We start from the raw sequence: 18,767 nt of genomic DNA, 5'->3' as shown, positions 1-18,767 counted from the left end.
ATGTTTACGGATCTCGCTTCAATGACTTCCATTTTACTGGACTTTGGAGTTGATCTTCCCACTTAAAAGATGGATCCTATTGTGCACACACTATGCTAATTTACATATAATTAAAAAAGGTCAAACCTCAAAAAAAAAAATAAAATAAATAAAATAAAGACATATCTAAACTACTGAAGACATTTACATTGGATCCAGAGCAGATGGTATCTGGAATTATTTCTTGTAACCAGCCCCAGATAACACCTTGGGAGCTACTATTGAGCGCTCATTCAGTTAATTGATGGATTAAGCATGCATTAAATGCCTTTTTTGTGGTAGACACTCTGCCAGATGTTGGGGTCTTCAGGGTTAAGTAGTAGCCAGTCTTCTTTCTTCCTCTTGAGATTTTCTCCTTGAGAAAATGGATCTGTTCTTGTAAGTTTAATGATACCCTATTGTTTCTTCCATGTTCTTTTGCCTCCATCCCCTGGAAGCCAGAAACCCATAGTAGACATTTATAGAGGACCTCAAGCTACCCTTTAGCCTCTGGTTAGACCCTCACTTCCCAGTGTTTAGTTTTGTTCATGAAAGATTCAGCTCCATGTCATTCAAAGAATGTAGTAGAGTAATATTAACTAGCTTGAGTAAAACAAACCATTTCTGTTTATTTTTGGATTATAATTTTATTTTACTTTCTGGGTCTCGTTATAAAAGAAAATTTTTGGCACGGAAAAATCCCGGTGGAGAATGAAAATCAAATTCAGTGCGAAAAATGAAGGTAGGAAATGGGTAACTTGTATAGGTATCTGTTTTCAATGCCTTTTTATGCACTGGGAACTCGTTGCCCCATTTCTTTCCAATGTAATCAAGGATCTAGCATCTGGAAAACATGAGCCAGGTGAAGCGTTGCATTTGGAAGCTTAATGCAGACACCTTAAATTTGGGAGAAGGAATCTCTTTTAAAATCCAAGAACAAAGCTGCCAGCCCCACCTATGGGCTTGCCAAACACAAGCATCAACAGAGACTTCCACAAATGTTTGTTAAAATTCAATATATTTTCCTTAGTTCCAGTTTGGTTTGGCAAACACTGGGTTCACATCCAGGATCTGCCACTCATGATAGCATGAGCCCCTGGCTAAGCCTGTTTTTTCCTGTAAAACATGGGGTTGGCCTGGTGCTTTCTAGATGGCAGACAGGCTGGGCAGGGGCATGAGCATGGGATGCCATGCAGCCTCCATCCTATTCTACTCTGATTTTCTGATCTTCCATCCCAGTAATGTGATAACTGCCCTCAGGGAGCTCCCCTTGTACATGGGAGGACATGACGTATGGACGTGGAAATTTAATACAATCCAGAGCCTGACCTGGCCAAAGGTGGACATTGGAGTTGAGCCTTAATGGGGAGAACTCTGACCAAGGCAATGATGTGGGAGCCCATTGGGGGCATGAGGGAGGGCTCTGAGGTGCTATCTGCCTAAGCTCAGGGAATGGCTCCAAGTCCAGTCTGGTGAGTAGGTAATGGGTCAATGTGCCTGAAAAACAGTGATAGAGGAGGAGGCTGCGATCCCACTTTGGAGGGCCTTAAGTGCTCAGTTACGGAGTTTTTATTTTATCCTAGAGATGAAAGGACGTCATGGGAGGCTTTTGGGTCAGTACATTAAGAAGAGGAAGTGAAGGATACACTGAAGAACGGGGAGATGTTGAACCAATTGGGAAGTTAATAGTCCAGAAAAGAGGGGGAAGCAGTGTGAAGACCAGAGGGAGAAGACCCCAGGAGTAGAATTAACTGATAGGATGTGGGGAGTGAAAGTCTGACACAGGTCTTGAACCTGATTCACTCCCCGGCCAGCGAAGACATGAACTGAAACAGGGAAGTTGTGAGGAAATCCGGCATGGACAGGGGAAGAAAGGTTGCGTTTTGGATGTGCACTGTAGGAGGCACCAGGGTACATCCAGGTGACACTCAGGAGTGGCGGCTACGAAACTACAAGCTCAGGGAAGAACTAGGTCACATAATTTGTCTGAACAGGATTCTTTTTTTTGCTAAATACAACATTAAAGAGAGAAACCATCTGGCTATTGCCCTTAGCTGCAAACTCCTTGAAAGAGAATGTTCAATCTGCACGTTGCATAATCCTCCTGGGAGCCGTTACCCAGTGGGCATCTGGGGGCTCCAGAACTCGATCTTCTTAAAGTGCCGGAGGAAGCCAACGAGATGCCACAGAGTTCTGGGCTTCCTTAGCCCTCTTGACCCTTTCTGATCAGCCCTGGACTGACAGACCCTGAGCTGGGAGGATGTGTAGAAATACTCCCTCCCACTGTTGGAAGTCAGAAGACAATGGACATGCTAGTGGGCAGTCTTGAATGCTGGATGGAATCAGCCTGCTGGACTGGACAGTGCTTAAGTAGCCACATGAGAAGACCCAATTCTAGGACCACCTCACGTGAGACAGTGGCCGAGTCATGGAATACAATTTGAGAGGAAAAACCTCAGAAGCCACTGAAACCAAAGCGTGTCCCCCAAAACAGCCCAACTGGGCATGAAAGTCCGATCCAGGCGATGAGTGGTCACTGGGGCGCAGCTGTCTGGCCTCCAATCATGGGGTTCCGGGAGTTCTCCCTGATTCCCCTCTCTTGTCAACACGATATTTTCCTGACCTCAAGCTTTCACTTGCTCACTATTTCCCCAGCGTCCGATGCTGGGTGCTAGGGACACCAGAATGTCTCTGTCCCCTACATGGGAGCCTGAAGACAATCCACTTGCCTTCTGCTTCTCTGAAGCGACCACATTCCCATCCCAAGTTCTTTCCACCAACCCTCTTCTGGGACGGACTCAAAAGTCCTTTTGAACTTGTTTGAACTAAATCTTCCAGATCCAGTCCAATGAAGAGCAAGAACAGGGGGACTATAGGATATACTAGAAGATATTTAATATGTACGGGAATGCCTGCCGTCTGGGGGGGGGGGGAGGCACAGAAGGGAGTACAAGGGATAATGTAAAAAATTACCTATGCTTATGTACGGTCAAAAAAAAATTATAATTATAAAAAAAAAAAAAAAAAAAAAAAAAGGACAGGGGGACTATCTCCTCATCCCTGGGATGGCTCCTTTACCAGGCTCCACGATGGGGCTATTGCTTTGGGCCGCCCTTATTGACTCACACGGAGTCCTAAAATCCCCGGATCTCTTAAAGACCGCTAACAATGCCTCCCTTCCTGTCATAGTGACTAGAATACTGCAAGTGCTTAACAGAAGCCTTCCCTGGATTACCTGCCTTTTGAAGCAAAGGATAAGATGTCACATCTCTGTTTCGTCTCCTGTTCTAGCTTGTTGAGATGCTTCTGGATCTTGTTAGCTATCTTTGTGTTAGCTGCAAATGGGAGCGCGCTGCCCCGGAGTTAAGAACTGAGTTCGGATCCTGTGCGCACTGGCTGCGACTGGGCAAATCACAGCCCGCCCTCCTCAGTTTATGCACCCCTGCTAGTCATGGTTGTGGCGAAGGAAAAATGAGATACTAGTCCCTTCCAAGCACCACGCAATTATGTGCGCTATTACTGTTCCTGTTATGAATCCATCCAAATCTATCATCATCCAATCACACGTCAACAAAATTTCCCAAAAATCCGTCAGACACTTTACTGAATGCTGGGAAGGCAGCATGGAGGGAAAAGTGTGTAAATTCCACCTGATCAAGTACGTGACTTCGCTCATTTTTTACAATCTCCGACCCTGTTTCCTCATGTGTAAACTGAGGTCTGCGGCCCCATCTTCCCCTCAGAGTCCACAGATGCTATTTCTAGGACACTGGAACTGCAGCCCTCAGACACCGGGACATTTACTCAGCCAGAATGAACCTGAGAGCGTGCAGGTGACTATTCTGGAGCAGTTTTCAAGGAGGGAGGTTCTCCTTTTCTGATCTAGAACCGAACCGGGGCCGGAGGCGATGAAGAAATCACAGTGCGCCATAGCTCCGATCCCCGGCCTTCCACTGAGTGAATTCCCAGGCTTTATTGTGTAAAAGTAACTGACGTTCCCTAAGTGATTCTGACAAAACTGGAATCTCCCCATTTCACAGAAATTTTAAAATCAAATAAATTAATGTCAGCCAAACAAGCGTTTCCGCAGAAGCCGGACTCAGGGCATTCTGGCCCGCACTGGGAGCGGCACCGTCACCGGTGTGTGACTAAGCCCAAGCCCTCGTTTTACAGAGGAAGCTGAGCCGCAGAGAAATCAGCGGCTGGCTGGTTCCCCCCCCCCCCACCCGTGGGGGTTCCCAAGCCCTGCCCTGGGCCCCGCTGCTGAGGAGCACAGAAAGGAAGGGCAAACAAACCGCTGGAGCCGCTTTCCTGCGAAAGGCCCCGGGAACCGCTGCAGCCTCAGGTCCTGGAGAACCAGGACGGCCTCTTCCTGTCCCGCTCGATGAGCCTCTTGCCCTGGTCTTCTGCCGAGGGCGTCTCCCCTTGGTACAGGACCACGGTCTCCACAGTGGGCACCCTCGAGTCCCTGCCCCCCATCTGCTTCCGGATCTGCGCCGTCTCATGGCGGACTTTGCTGTAGCAGTAACCGCAAAGCACGTGCTTCAGTTTCAGGTGGCCGCACTCGGGACACACGTCGATGTTGTTCTGAGGAACAGGAAGCCCACGAGCAGAAGGGAACGATTAAAAGCTGCGCTCCGGGAGGCGGCCTGTCCCGGCACCCACAATGCAGGGGGCCTGGCACAGTCTAACCCGCCCAGAGCTCCCAGCCCCTCCCCCGTCAGGCCCCGCCTCTGCGGCGCTACCGCACCCTTCTGGGCCTGTGCCAAAACCTGCGGCCCACAGCCATCGGTCTGGGACCTCCGCCTCCGGGCCGCCCTGGGGCCTGGACTCACTGCAGGGGAGGCAGAGGAAGGGGGGCCCAAGGGAGGCCCAGGAAAGGGTCCTTGGGAGGGAGGGGCCTCCGCTAAGACTGGCAGGAGTCCTCTGGCAGGGCCTGTCAGAGGCAGGGAAGGGAGGCGGGGCCGGAATCTCAGAGCGCTGGAGGGGCGGGGCCGTGAGCCCCCTGGGAAGGATGGTGTGGCTCCGGTCACCCAAGCAGGCTTCCTTCCTTAACGCTGGCTAAGGCAGGGGGCGGGGCAGGCGGAGCGGAGCTGGTGGCAGTCTGGGAGACGGGCAGGAGTCTGGGCAGGAGCGGTGGCTCCCGAGGGGCCACAAGGGGGAGGGGCGGCAGCCACAGTTAGAATTCAGGTCTGGAACCTCCATGGTGGCAGCCAGGAGTCCCAGCTGCAAGTCCCGGGAGGGACATCACGGGGAGGGGGCTCCCCTCAGCTAAGAAGGGGTCACTTCGTACTAAAGGCTGCTGTGGGGGAGGGGCGGATGCTCTGAGGCGGGCCAGCAGAGACGGGGGCTCCTGCTTATTGATTTTCAGGCGCGCCACGCACTCCGGAGGGTCTTCCGACCACCGACCCCTGCACTCTCCAGCCTGGGAGGAAAGGCCCCTCCCACAGCTGCCAAGCCCGGCCGCGCACTTGGGCAGCGCCCCCCGCAGGCCGGGCTGTCTCCGGGTCACTTCTCACCCAAGCCCTTCTTTACCTTTACTTTGATGAGCTTTCTGGGGTTCCTCCTCCGGCACCGATTGACCTCGATGCTGCGCCTGTTCTTGGGGACCGCCATCCACACGAAGCCGTCTGCCAGGCCCGCGTCCGCGGGGGGCAGTGGGGTCGGGGGCGCCCCGGCCAGGGCTGGCGCTGGGAAGGCAAACACAGGAAGACCGGTCATCGCCGCCCCATCCCCCGTCAGGAGCCTTCGGAGTAAGGGGCTGTACCCCAATAAAGGCCGGCCCCCCAAGCAGCCCCCGAAGAGTTGGCCCGAGCCCGTGCGCCGGAAGCAAACGCCGGGCTCATCCAGCAAGGAGAGGGAACGGGCCTGGGCCAGGAGGGGAGGGGGCTGCCGGAGACTCTGCACTGTGTGTGTGGGGAGGGGGTGTTCTCGGCGCAGTGGAGGTCACGGCCGCCTCTGTCCACCCGCCAGGGGTCACAAGCGGCCGCCTCTCGAGCCCCAGAGGAGGAGCGCAGCAGGGACTGGGCCGGGAGGCCGGGCCGTCGCTGTCTACAGGACAGATGAGGACACTGAGGCACGCAGGCCGGACTCGAACTCATCTCCCGGCTCTGCGGCCTCCCTATGGGGCATCACTGAGGTGCCCGACCAGAGGCAGCGCTGCGGGGGGGAGGGGCGCGCCGGGCAGACCAGGAGCCAACTAAGCTCACAATAAAGGGGCGGCCAGGGAAACACCAGAGGAGGGAGGAGGAAGGAGCAGGAAGAGCAGCCCCTCGGGCCCCGCGGCACTAACGCCTCCGGCTCACTCAGGGCTCTCCAGCCCAGGCTACGGCATCCAGGGGTGTCTTCCTGAGGGCCAAATCCCGTTTTGTTTTTTTTTTGGGGGGGTCTCTGAGCCCTGGGGCGCCTAGTACAAAGGAACGCTGCAGAATGACCTACAGTTCGAAGGTCAGGAAAGGGGAAGAAACTGATGGAGGCGGAGCCTGGAGACGGGACTGATTTCCTAGATCCTGACAACAGAGGGGATCGTGCAGCGGGGAGCCTTAGTCTGTCCCCATCTGTAAATGGGAGCCAGGGGGCTCAAAACGCTACTCCCAGGCTCAAGTCCCAGCACCACAGAGGATGATGGGAAGGAGGTCAGGCGAGACCAAAAGACGCGCATGCTCAGTGCACGCACTCCCGCTTTCTCCACTATCCCGTAGTACTGCCTTCCGCTTCTGCGTGTGCGTAGTGTCCCACGCAATTTAGCGTCGCGCGCCCGCGTCCTCCCTTTCTCTCTAGCGTGCGCGTCACCGCTTCCTACGACGAGCACGTTCCCGGCCCCGCCTCCCCTGTTTCCCCACCGGGACTTACCCCAGGAAGGGCCTGGAAAGCCAGCAGAAAGATCCGAGGGAAGCGTCTTCTCCACCCGGGCCCAGTAATTCTGTAGCAAGCGCACGGCAGCCGCCGGCCACGAGGGCAGGGTTACCCGCAGGCACGCCAAGGCCATGACCATGGCTGCCCGGTGAAAGGAGAAAAAGAGCGAGCGTGCAGGACAGTGGCGGAGGCCCGGCTTCCTACCGGAAGGCCCGCGCGTGGGGACTTGGGAAAGCGAGTCCTTTTGCCCCCGCCCACCCTTCTCGAGGACTACACGTTCCGACGTGCTTCGGGAGTCCGATGAAGGCCTCCAATGAAGAGCCGGCGCGCGGGCGGAAGCGGGGCTCGGCCGGGGCGTCCTGCGCAGGCGCAGCGCCTCGGTCCGGCTGCAGCGGGGCAAGATGGCGGAGCGCGGCTACAGCTTCTCGCTCACTACCTTCAGGTAGGAACGGCCGAGCCGACCAGGCCGGTAAGAGCCGGAGACAGCTGTCCCACCGACGGTCAGGGGCCAGGCGTGCGGGGCCGTCTCGGGACCCAGAGCTGGGGTCGGGGTCTGGGCCATGGCTGGGACCGGGGCCGGCGTGGGGGCGGCCATGCCGAGTCACCGTGAGAGCCGTCAGGTCTGGTCCCGAGACCGCCGGGGCTGGGGCCGCAGGGCAGCGGCGGAGCCGGAGTAGGAACCACCCCGGCCCGAGAGACTTCGAGGGGGGCGCTTTCACTTTCTCTTCCCAGCATGCCTGCACCTGTTCCCTTCCCCCCTTCCGGAGCCGAGTGCGAATCCCGACCGGGCCCGGCTCTGACGGTGCGGGGGCAGAGGGGATCTCCAGGCCGCTTTGGGAGGCGGGAAGGTCGAGGATCGGGGCGTCCCCTGGGGCATTTATGTAGTGACCACCGTGTGCCCATCACGAGGGCGCATCCGTCCCTCGCCCCCTCCCGGGTCTCTTTGTTTGCGTGTAACAGACAGGAAACTGAGGCTGGCCGAAAGTGTCGCATAGTAGTGAGAGTCTGGAAGTGCCCCGGGACTTGGGACTCCCTGACTCGGCCCTGCCCCCCCCGCGGTGTCTCCCGAGGCCGGTTTCGGTTTTGTTTGTGAGAACTTTAAGGAGCTCGTGAATGTCATACCTGGCGGCTCCGAACTTGCGTGGGGGAAAGATTGGGTGAAGCGGGACTAAGCGGCTGCCGACACTTGCAGTGGTGTTGACTCAGGTGCACTCGGGTTCAGTCCTTGGCTCCATTCTGGAACATTAGGTAATAATTACGTGCCATGTATTTGAAAGCTTTGAGTTGTAACGGCTAGGGGCAGTTGGGGGTGGGGCTCTTCCAAGGGGAAATTGACGGGAGTGGGGGAGATGAGGATCAGGTCTGACCGTGCGGTTTCCAGCCTGGGAGACTGGAAAGGTGCGGGTGGGAGGTAGTGGTGACTTTTCACCTAACTTTTGTCCGTTTGTTTTTATTTTTTCCAAATGCGTGTGAAGGCAGTTTTCAGCGCTTGTCTTTTATAGAGTGCAGGCGTGTCACACTGTTCTACCTTAGTCCCGTTGTGAAAGGGGAAACACAAAAGGGAAAGTAAGGAAACACTCCGGCAGCTCTTTCTCTGCCTCACCTACCTGTCCGAGGTTCAGGTAGACTGAGGCTCGGGACAGCGGTCCCTGTGCTTGACTCTGGGGAAATGAGAGGCGGCGCTGCCGCCTGCCTGAGTGGGAGGGGCCCCGAGACCCGGGTTGTCTTTGCGTGTGATTGGAAATAAAATTGGGATTCCTGGAGGCAGAGAAGGGAGTGGGCGATGATTGTGTGGATTGACCTTTGTGGGAATTAACACGGGTATTTGTTATTAATGTATTTTACACCCACCCCCCCCAGTCAGGGAAGTGGCATTATTTTGTACATTTTTACACATCTTTTTAACATCTCACTTAACAGAAGATAGGATGATTCCGACATTTGCTTTTGTATTTAGTCCGTTTTGATGTTATTTTAATTGACTTAGATGAAGAAAATCCATTCTCATCCAGAGAAATAGTTGGAAAACGAAGGGACAGTTTTTTAGGCAAATAGCATTTTAGAATTGCTAGGAAGATCATTTTGGATTCAGGGTCCTCCAAGGCTTCATTTGGAGAGTAATCGCTGCAGGCGATAAACGCCCTTGAGTTTGGTCAGGAGAGGGCCTGGCTTAGAACTGAACTTCAGGAGAACCGTTTCAACCACTGTGTGGAGATGGGACTCGAAGGGGGATCACTAGTTGTTAGAAAGTACAGTGGCAAACTTCATAACCTAAGTAGGCGTTTGTGTGAGTTGCATCCGTGGGCCTTTGAGACCCTTTACAACGCTCAATTCTGTGACTTAGTCTTCTAATGAGGGCTGTTGCTTCAGTGCTGGCAAGAGATGTGGAGGCCCTTGGGCCGGGGCTGTGGCCGCTCGACAACATCGGGTACCTCCCTGTAGCTGTGGGTGAGAGGGAGGAGTCACAGACGACAGTTTGGAACCTTATGCAACTGGGACAGTCAGTAGTACACTGCCCTGAGTTTTGGGGGTACAAAAGGTAAAAGTCCTGAGCTCGACAGACTCACATTGAAGTAGGAAAACACCAAGAAAATACATTTGTACAAATGGGATCAATAAAGTGAAAGAGTAAAGGCATCAGAAGTAAGCGGAGTTGGGGAAGACTTCCTGTGGGAGTTGAAACTTTAGTAGGGACTTGAAGCCAGGGTAGCCCTTGGAGGAGGGAGAACATTCCAGGCCTGGAAACCGAGAGAATGGCCAGAGAGATTTGGAAGGTGTTCCACGGAGCAGCCAGGAGGCCAGGGCATCGAGGAGCGTGTGGCAGGAAACGTAGGGGAGGGCGGGTATGGTATGGAGAGCTTTGAGCGTGTTTGTTTCTGGAGGCCTCAGGAAGCCAGTGGACTTTGCTGAATGGGAAAAGGGGTGAGGTGGTTATTAAAGCTTTAATTTAGGACAAACACTTTGGTAGCTGGTGGGTAGGAATGGGCGGGCAGACCCCCCTGCTCAATATAGCAGTGGTCTAGATGTGAGATGATCAGGGCCAAAAGCAGGGCTAGGGGCAGTTGGGGGTGGGGATTCATTGGTGGGCAGATGGGGGGAGTAGGGGAGATGAGGAATCAGGTATGACCCTATGGTTTCCAGCCTGGGAGACTGGAAAGGTGGGGGTGGAAGATAGTGGTGTCCTCCACAGCAATAAAGCCATTGGGAAGGTTAGAAGGTTGAATTTAACATGTCTACTGGACTTCCAGTTCCACATGTGTAAAAGGCATTAGGAAATGTGAGACCGGAGATCAGAGAGGAGAATCTTCAGCATTGAGATCCATAATAATTAAATCCATGGGAGCTGATGAAATCAAGTGAAGTAGAAAGCAGGCAGAGGCCTGAGGGGCACCCGTAGTTGGCAGAATCTAGATTCCTTGACAAGGAGTCAGGTAGGAAGAGGACCAGGAGAGAGTATCTTGAGAACCTAGACCATGATAGGATGTGCACAAGGGCTGGGTTTGGACATGTTGGATTTGAGGGGGGTGTAGGCTGTTGGCTGTGTTGGTGAAGGGAACTGGAGCTGAGGAGAGAGGCTTCAGTATGCTGTGTAGATCTGGAAGTTATCTGTACAGGGATGATCATTGTGCTTGCTGGTGCAACAAGAGTATTGAGAGAAAATAGGAGACGCTGAAAGGCAAAATCTTGGGTTATTTTCCCAGTTAAAAGACAAGATGGAGATTGAAGGTGTATATGAGAAAATCCAGAGGGGATAGTCACCAGTATAAAAAGCTGCTGAATCCAAGGATTCAGTGAGGAGTGGCCTTCAGGCTTGGCAATCCAGAGGTCTTTGGGACCATTGGAAAGAACGTTTTCATTTGGAATAGAAGGTTGAAAACTGTGCAAGAGATTGGGAAGTGATTTCCTCAGAGGAGAGAAAGTAAAGGCAACTACTATAGACAGTATTTTTCCCCCTCCCAGGCATTTGTCTGAGAAAGGAGAAGAGTTATAGGAAGACAAGCTTGAGGAAATGATGGGGTAATCAGGATTTGTTTTTGTTTGTTTTTTAGTTTAAGGGTTGAGAGAAGGCCTTCTCCCAAAGGCATGTTTTTAATAGTAGGCAGCAGAGATGACCCAGTATCTCTGGGAGGAAGTGACATTATGTCACTTGATCCTCATAACTCAACAAGTTAAGGATATTAGTTATTTTTGTTTTCATAGGTGAGCAAACAAGTACAATAAAATAGAAAAGATTGAATGTTCAGTATCACCACAGTGATAAATGCTGGTGTCAGGAGCAGAGCCTGGGGTCTCCTGACAAGCATCATTGAACATAATTCCCACCCCCTAAACGGGACAGCTCCTGGTACTTAGAAGAAACAACAAAACATTTTGATTTTACAATTAGATAGATGGTCTACAGATGTATTCTGGACAGATGAATGTTAGAGATCTCTTTGAGTAATCTGCATCTTTTATGAAGGTTTCCTTAACATTCAGTTAAATTGAATTTAAATAAAAAAAAAACATTCCAGGAGAACCTCAAAAAAAAATTGAATTTATTAAGATTATCTTTTGTGTCAGGCACAGATGATATGAAGATAACAAAGGAAGCTCAATAAATTCAAGGGGCTTAATTTTTCCCAGGGCAGCTTAACTTCTAGGAGAGATCCAGGAAGGTCTCACAGATTGAAGTTTAACGAATAAGGCACATTTACTGGGCGCATCTACTCTGCCGTGCAAGGCTCTCCAGAGAAAATGTTTCATAGAGAGTAACACTACAATGTAATAAATTCTATCGAGGTCTTGTCAGCCTCCCCTTGTATTGGGATTTAAGTATAAATACTAGGACCTAGGAACAAAATAGCTTCAATGTGCCAATTGACTTTTCCTCGTCTTTTTTTTGTACTTAACTATTCTATTGGAGGAAGGGCAGAAGATTTGTAGGTAATTGCTGTTGGACTGAAAACAAGATTTGTAAAGCTCTTTTCCTTTACTTCAACAGAACAATACAATCATTTTCCTTTCTAAAACTAGGTGAAGGAACTCCTTCAAATATAACTATGAATTCCTTTTTGTAAACCTGAGAATAGTTTTTGTCTTTAAATTAGTGCTGTAGTGGTTTTTAAAAATGAAAAGTTACTTCTCAGGTAAGAGAAAAATCTAAAAAAAAATCATCTTTTTTTGTAAGGGCACTGCAGTAAGTACACCGCTAAAATAGGAGGTTGTTCACAATGTAACTTTGCAAGGTTAGTTATTGATACATTTTGCTTATCACAACAGTTGTGTTGGTAATTAAATGATATTTTAGGCACATGTAGTAACTTTGTAAAAATGAGTCATTTATAGTTAGTTGACTTGATGCCCTAGACCATTGATCTCCAGATAAAATGCGCATTGGGACTTGATTTTTACAGTTAAAAAAACTTTCTAGTTTTATATTCAGGTTGTTGAAATGCTGTGGAGAGGTTGGCAGTTGAGCACATGCACTCAAGTGTATTGGGCAAGATTTGAGAAGGGGGGAAGGGACATCACAGGGAACAGCAGCGAAGCTGCCAGAAATGGAAAGATAAAATTTAAGGATCCTAGTAAAAGCTTAGCTCTCCATGACTAGGCCTTGAGAAGCAGTCCCCACACTGATTGCTGTTTTACTGTCACTGTTATATAGAAAAGAACAGAATTTTGCTAAATTACTGAGAATAATGAGGCCTGTGTCCGTTTCTTAAAAACATTTTTGTGAATTTATTTTTTGAATAATCTTATAGTAGCAATAAACATTTTGAAGGACCCGTCAGTTTTAAGCATGAACATGATAGTAAAACGTCCTTTTGACTGTTGTGTAGTTCACACAGTAGAATTAACCCTCTTAATGGCTCAGACACAGTGAATATTTTGAGCATCTTGTGTCCATTTTTTTCCTCCTAGTCCTTCTGGTAAGCTTGTTCAGATTGAATATGCCTTGGCAGCTGTAGCTGGAGGAGCCCCTTCCGTTGGAATCAAAGGTAATGGAGACCATTCCAGGTGACTTTAAAGATCCTTTGACTTAATCTTCATTTTACATGGTCCTAATGGGGTGACTTTTATGTTTGGTATAATTAGATTTTTTTATTTTATTTTAAAACTTGGAAATATTTCCTGAGTAGATGGCATTTTGGCTATATTAATCCTCATGAATTTGAATCTTTGTGGGATTCATCAGTTAGCTTCAGCCCTAGGCAGTGTATATAGTTTTTGGTATCTTTTCATTTCCTTTCTAAGGCCTCTGGAATGTTGTCTGTCATTTCTTTTTTTAACTTTGTGATTTTCCTTGTGAGTTGGTGGTTTGATGATTACATTCTTTTCTTGACCATATAGTGTGAAGAAAATAATAATGCACTAAGAGCATTTGCCTTTTATTTTAATGACTAGTTGGCTTAAAATTTCATTTTGAGTACTAAGTTTTTATGGAAATGCAGAATGCCAGTATTATTTTAAAGTGTTCATTTACTGTGAATACAGCAGGCTTGAGTAACAATGGAAAGTGATTTCATTCCTCAGCTAAGAAAGGTAACTTTGGATGTGGGAACCCAGCAGAAAAGTTCACAAAATGTAAGCAATGAGGAAAGATATAACCCAAGGGAAAAAAGGACTTGAGTAATTAGAAAATTGTGTGAAGTGTTCATTTGTGACAAATGGAGCAAAGTCTCTGAACAACTGAGCATTAAGAACTGTTTCCTTTCAGCTGCCAACGGTGTGGTTCTGGCCACAGAGAAAAAGCAGAAATCCATCCTTTATGATGAGAGGAGTGTCCACAAGGTGGAGCCAATCACCAAACACATCGGCCTGGTCTACAGTGGCATGGGCCCCGACTACAGGTCTGGAGGGGCAGGGCAGTGGGTAGGGGACTGAACATCTGTAACATGGGAAAGCTGTATAGGTTTTATTATCTCCTCGGACAGGAAAGCATTGTAGAAATGTTTGTGGTGGACAAAACTGGCAAAGTTGGGATGTGGGGAAAGTTAGATGACATGCTTGGTATACCTAGGCCCAATTCCTTCTCCATTTCTCCCTTCTCAGGGTTAGGAGTGAAGGGCTTTGGGGTTTGTTGTTGGGATTTGAGATGTTTTAAGCCCACATCTGGCAGGACAAGAGATTCTAAATGATTACAATTTCAGGTTACCACAGAAATAGGAACTAGACCTGGGAGGTCATTACCCTGAGAAACTCCTCTATGTGGAAATCCCTTAGACTAAAGTCGGCTAGCCCCTCCTTGCCACTTCCAGAAGGCTGAGTACCGAGCTAATTTTCTTTCCCTCCTGCTTGCCAGGGTGCTGGTTCACCGAGCTCGAAAGCTGGCACAGCAGTATTACCTGGTGTACCACGAGCCCATCCCTACGGCACAGCTGGTGCAGAGGGTGGCGTCAGTGATGCAAGAGTACACACAGTCGGGGTAAGTGCCGGGTATGAAGGCAGGCTTGTCAGAAGGAAATATTCTGTTTAATTAACTAGAGTAGCTGTTCGAGGGGGTCTTAACTGGGACTTTATTACCTTGTTAATGAAGTGTCAAAAATGTTACAGTTAGGGAAAACATAGATTTCTTTTCTTTGCAGTGCTGGGTATCAATCTTGGCTGGTTAGATGCAGAGAATTCTCTGCCCCCCTCATCTATAAACACTTTCTGTTGCTTCTCAAAAATGTGTTTTTTTTTTTCACAGTACACTAGAATCTTAAATCCAACATTCTGAATCAAGTATGATTCAAAGTGTTATCTAGAGGACCATTTCACTTACACCTGTTGTATAGAGTAGAATAGCTCTTGGCTAATTGGCATTGAGCTAAAGTTGTGCTTTTGTTAAGACCTTGAAACTTGCTATATTTGAATTGACCCCATATTTTAAATTCCATTTATTTGGAAGAATGAAAAGCAGATGGTGCAGTACCTTCTAGTTTAGCACAGAACAATGATTTAAGGTTTATTTCAAAGGGTAACATTTGTGACATTATCAGTGTCATTTCTAAAGATTTATTTGAGACTGATGAGTGTATGTGTCTTTGGAATGCTTATGGGATAACTATTGTTGACATTTCCCCCAGTGATGTCATTTCCCCCATGCCTGAGCAGTGTTTGATCCAAACAATTTTTCTTTGTTTTTTCTTTCTGTAGTGGTGTGCGTCCATTTGGAGTATCACTGCTCATTTGTGGTTGGAATGAGGGCCGACCTTATTTATTTCAATCTGATCCATCTGTAAGTATCAAACTGTTGAAACATCTGTTAAAGTATTGTGTGTACATGTACTTATTGTTGAAACTATTCCCAGCTTACAAAAAGATGTGCCTGGGACTTGGGGGATTGAAGACCTGATTTCCTGTGCTAGTTTTGATCTTGCATGTATAAACTCCGTGATCTTTCTGTGGTTCAGTGTCTAGACTGTTTATAAAATGGGAATAATCATATATATCTGGCTGCCTTTCCGAGATCATCATGAGCTAAGCTACCTTGTGAAACTCTATGTACTATTTATTTATGACTTCTTTCCTATAAATATTTATTATAAGCTTTTATATTATGTGTTCTCATTTGTGTGATGAGCAGAATATGTGGGAGCCCTCTGCATGTTTCCTAATTTTAGCTACTTTGATGTAATTGGAGATGGCTGAAACAGTCTTTAGACCCACTGTCTTCAAACCTGAAGATGTTTATTACCTTAGGAAACATCCTAAGGAGGAACATGGAACTTGAGAGTAGTGACCTCTATGTGCTCAGCTGGCCATGGCCTTCCAACCTGCTATGCTGCTGCCCCTTTAGGTACTCTTCCAGGGCTCAGAATCTAGTAGAATTTGGGCACATCTGAATGACCAGAGTCAAGTAAGAGCTTTCAGATCCTATATGCCATGAAGCCAGCTCTCAGCTTTCTTGATGCCTCCATTTAAGCAAATATAACTCATAAAATGACCATTTATGTCTTCATATGTAGCTCTTTGGTGCTCTCAGCCCTACCCTCCTCCCCTTCTCAACTTAAAATGATATATATATATATAAAATTTCATCTACTCTGGAATTAGAATGAAAAACAGCTATTCTTGATTTATCTGGGCAGGTAGAATCATGTGATTGCATAGAAATAGATTTACATTTTTTTTCTAGGTCTAAGCTCTTCCAATTATTTTAATCTTATGAGTCTTAAAACAATCCATTTCTCAGAAAGTGATGGGGTCAAGGGTCATAGAACTATTAAGTATTAGAGGTTGGATTTGAACCCAGACCTTCTGCACTTCAGTGCCCTGCTATACCTTGCATGTTTTATGAACTGTTTTGTCTAGATTTAAATTTCCTTTATTTAAGAATATTGTCTTTTTCCTCTCCCTTCTGACCAGGGAGCTTACTTTGCTTGGAAAGCCACGGCGATGGGGAAGAATTATGTGAATGGGAAAACTTTCCTTGAGAAAAGGTGGGTCTATTCTCTCTCTTCAGGCTGCCTGTGCAAAGGCTACTCTTCTGAGTCAGAAGTCGTGCCTATAACTAACCTTACATTTTAGTCTCTGATGATGAAATTAACGTGCTCTCCTGGCAGTTACAATGACTAGTCTGTCCTAGACCCACCAGAGCACCTTTGACCACTGTCCTTTGCAGTGTGAACTCTACCCGGCTCATCTCTTCTGAGGCCTTCAAAGGTCTCTGGCCACAATCTCTTGAATCTATAGCTTAATAACCGGTAGCGCACTTAAGAACAGCCACGTGTAATCTTAAAAGCCTTTATTATACCTACTCACATAATGCCCTGACTGATGCCCTGACTTGTTGGTTCCCAAGTGAACACCTGGTCAGAAGACCCACGTGTTCACTACCAAACTCCTTACCTCTTTTGGCTATCCATCTCGGCTTGGCCACCCAGGCTAGGGAGCATTTCCACCATCTTCTCCATGCTTGTTCCCCAGGTCACACTTGTCACATCAAAGTATATGTAATCCTCCAGTAGGAGAGGAAAGGGAGCAAGCATTTATTGAGTACCTACCTACTCTGTTCCAGGCACCAAGCATAGTACTTTACATCTCACAACAGTCCTTCTCTGGAAGATTGGGACTGTTACTATCTCCATTTTAAAGATGGAGAAACTAAGGCGGGAACCCTGAAGTGTTCTCCCCAGGTTTAAACAGCTAGTAAATGTCTGAGGTCATCTTTGACCTTGGGTCTTCCTGACTTTTGGTCCTGTGCACTGCATCATCATCATCATATGTATTTCATCTATTTACAGAGAAACCAACAGTTACCAGTTTTGGAATTTTGACATTTTTTTAAATGGCAGCAATAATTCAGAGTACTCCATTTACTCATTCTTCAGTGTTTTTGTTTTCAATTCAGAAAGACCAGAATTATTTCTATAATTAAAGGTCATTGAGCACTTCAAATTTGGCAAAGTCAAACATTTTCAATCTGAAAACACCTTTTCATAATAGGTTTATTTTTTGATTAGATTGAGGTGTTTATTACAAGATTTTTTTAAATTTGAAATTCACTTGGGTGAGTCTCATGGGGGGGAGAGATTACTTTGACATTGCTGATGAAGTGACAAAGCAGTCCCTTTTGCAATATTGGTTTTTGTTTTTTAAAAGGATTTCTTATCTTACTCATTTTGGTAGTACAGTTGATATTAAGTGACTTGCCTAGGGATCATACAGTAAGTGCTATGTGTCTGAGGCCTGCTTTGGGCTCAGGACCTATTGGTTTTGGGCAGTGCTCTGTCCATTGCGCCAGCTAGCTGCCCATGCAATACTCTTTTCATGTAAATTTTAAATGAAGTCTTTATCAAAATGTATTCCAGAGTTTTGCTTTTTAATGTTCATGAAGACTTGAGGTCAGCACTGCTAAGTTCTTTTTCTTAAATTTAGATACAATGAAGACCTGGAGTTGGAGGATGCCATTCATACTGCCATCTTAACACTGAAGGTTGGTTGGCACTCTAGCCAGGGAGGCAGCGCTTGGGAGTTTCATTGATCGTTACAAGCCTTACATATTGATGTTTCATGTATTTACTTATTTTCTTCCACAGGAAAGCTTTGAAGGGCAGATGACAGAAGACAACATAGAAGTTGGCATCTGCAATGAGTCAGGTTTTAGGAGGCTCACTCCCACTGAAGTCAAGGACTACTTGGCTGCCATAGCATAATCTTCCAGTGACTGAATTATACGAAGTTTCAATTGATTTCCCAATTTGAAATGTTTCAAAATGTTTTTGTTTTTCTGTTTTTTGCATACTTATTTCTACATAGTTGAATGGACTGAAGTTTTTAAAAATGATAGGTATAAATCCTAATAAACTACTCAATTCAGGTGGTTGGGAACTTCCTCTGCTCAGTATTTCAGCAAACAATGAAAAAAAAAATGGCAGCTACAGCCTCTTTGAGAGGATCTTGCAATTTCTTTGTGACGGTGTAAATGTGTATCTGTGTGTGTGTCTGCCTTCATGCCCAGCCTATAAAAGTTGGCTTCAGTTTCAGGGTGTGTGTGTGTCTATATGTATGTCTGCCTCTGTGCCCACCCTCCAAAAGTTGGGTTCCGTTTCTGGGTGTGTGTATCTATGTGTGAGAGACTATGTGTGTGCCCACACGTGTGCATATCTGCCTTTGTGCCCACCCTCCAAAAGTTGGCTTCAGTTTCTGGATATATATGTGTCTGTGTGTGCCCCTGTCTGTCTGCCTTCATGCCCACTCTCCAAAAGTTGGCATGGGTTTCTGGGTGTGGGGCTGAGCACTAAGGGAACCTGTGACGGTTCAGCAGGACAGAGCTGAAGTCAGGACTGGGGAGGACACCTGCACAAGTGGCAGGAGACCCATGAGGAGGGCGGGCTGAGGGCTGACCCCTGGGGGGGGGAGAAAGGCCCTCACTTGTAGGAGAGGCAGAACTGGCAAAGCCTTGGTGGATGATGGCCCAGCCCCAG

At 47.8% G+C, this 18,767-nt stretch overlaps 2 protein-coding genes across 2 annotated transcripts; one reads left to right on the top strand and one right to left on the bottom strand.

Annotated features, from left to right (window-relative positions):
* Nucleotides 1-3,952: 3,952 nt before the first annotated feature.
* MRPL32 (mitochondrial ribosomal protein L32) lies at nt 3,953-7,012 on the bottom strand. Its single transcript, XM_074284515.1, has 3 exons — nt 6,871-7,012; nt 5,554-5,708; nt 3,953-4,605 (listed from the first exon to the last, which is right to left on the bottom strand). Exons 1-3 carry the CDS (start codon nt 7,010-7,012, stop codon nt 4,360-4,362), a joined length of 543 nt encoding a protein of 180 aa, XP_074140616.1. The 3' UTR covers nt 3,953-4,359.
* Nucleotides 7,013-7,108: 96 nt separating this feature from the next.
* PSMA2 (proteasome 20S subunit alpha 2) lies at nt 7,109-18,171 on the top strand. The gene is made up of 8 exons (XM_074284514.1): nt 7,109-7,315; nt 12,778-12,854; nt 13,574-13,706; nt 14,159-14,281; nt 14,995-15,076; nt 16,207-16,280; nt 17,719-17,776; nt 17,880-18,171. Exons 1-8 carry the CDS (start codon nt 7,275-7,277, stop codon nt 17,994-17,996), a joined length of 705 nt encoding a protein of 234 aa, XP_074140615.1. The 5' UTR covers nt 7,109-7,274; the 3' UTR covers nt 17,997-18,171.
* Nucleotides 18,172-18,767: the final 596 nt, after the last annotated feature.

This window comes from Sminthopsis crassicaudata, chromosome 1 (assembly GCF_048593235.1).
Source record: "Sminthopsis crassicaudata isolate SCR6 chromosome 1, ASM4859323v1, whole genome shotgun sequence".
NCBI classification, from domain to species: domain Eukaryota; kingdom Metazoa; phylum Chordata; class Mammalia; order Dasyuromorphia; family Dasyuridae; genus Sminthopsis; species Sminthopsis crassicaudata.
Note: the sequence above shows the minus strand (reverse complement) of the source record. Positions and strands in the feature narration are given on the sequence as shown.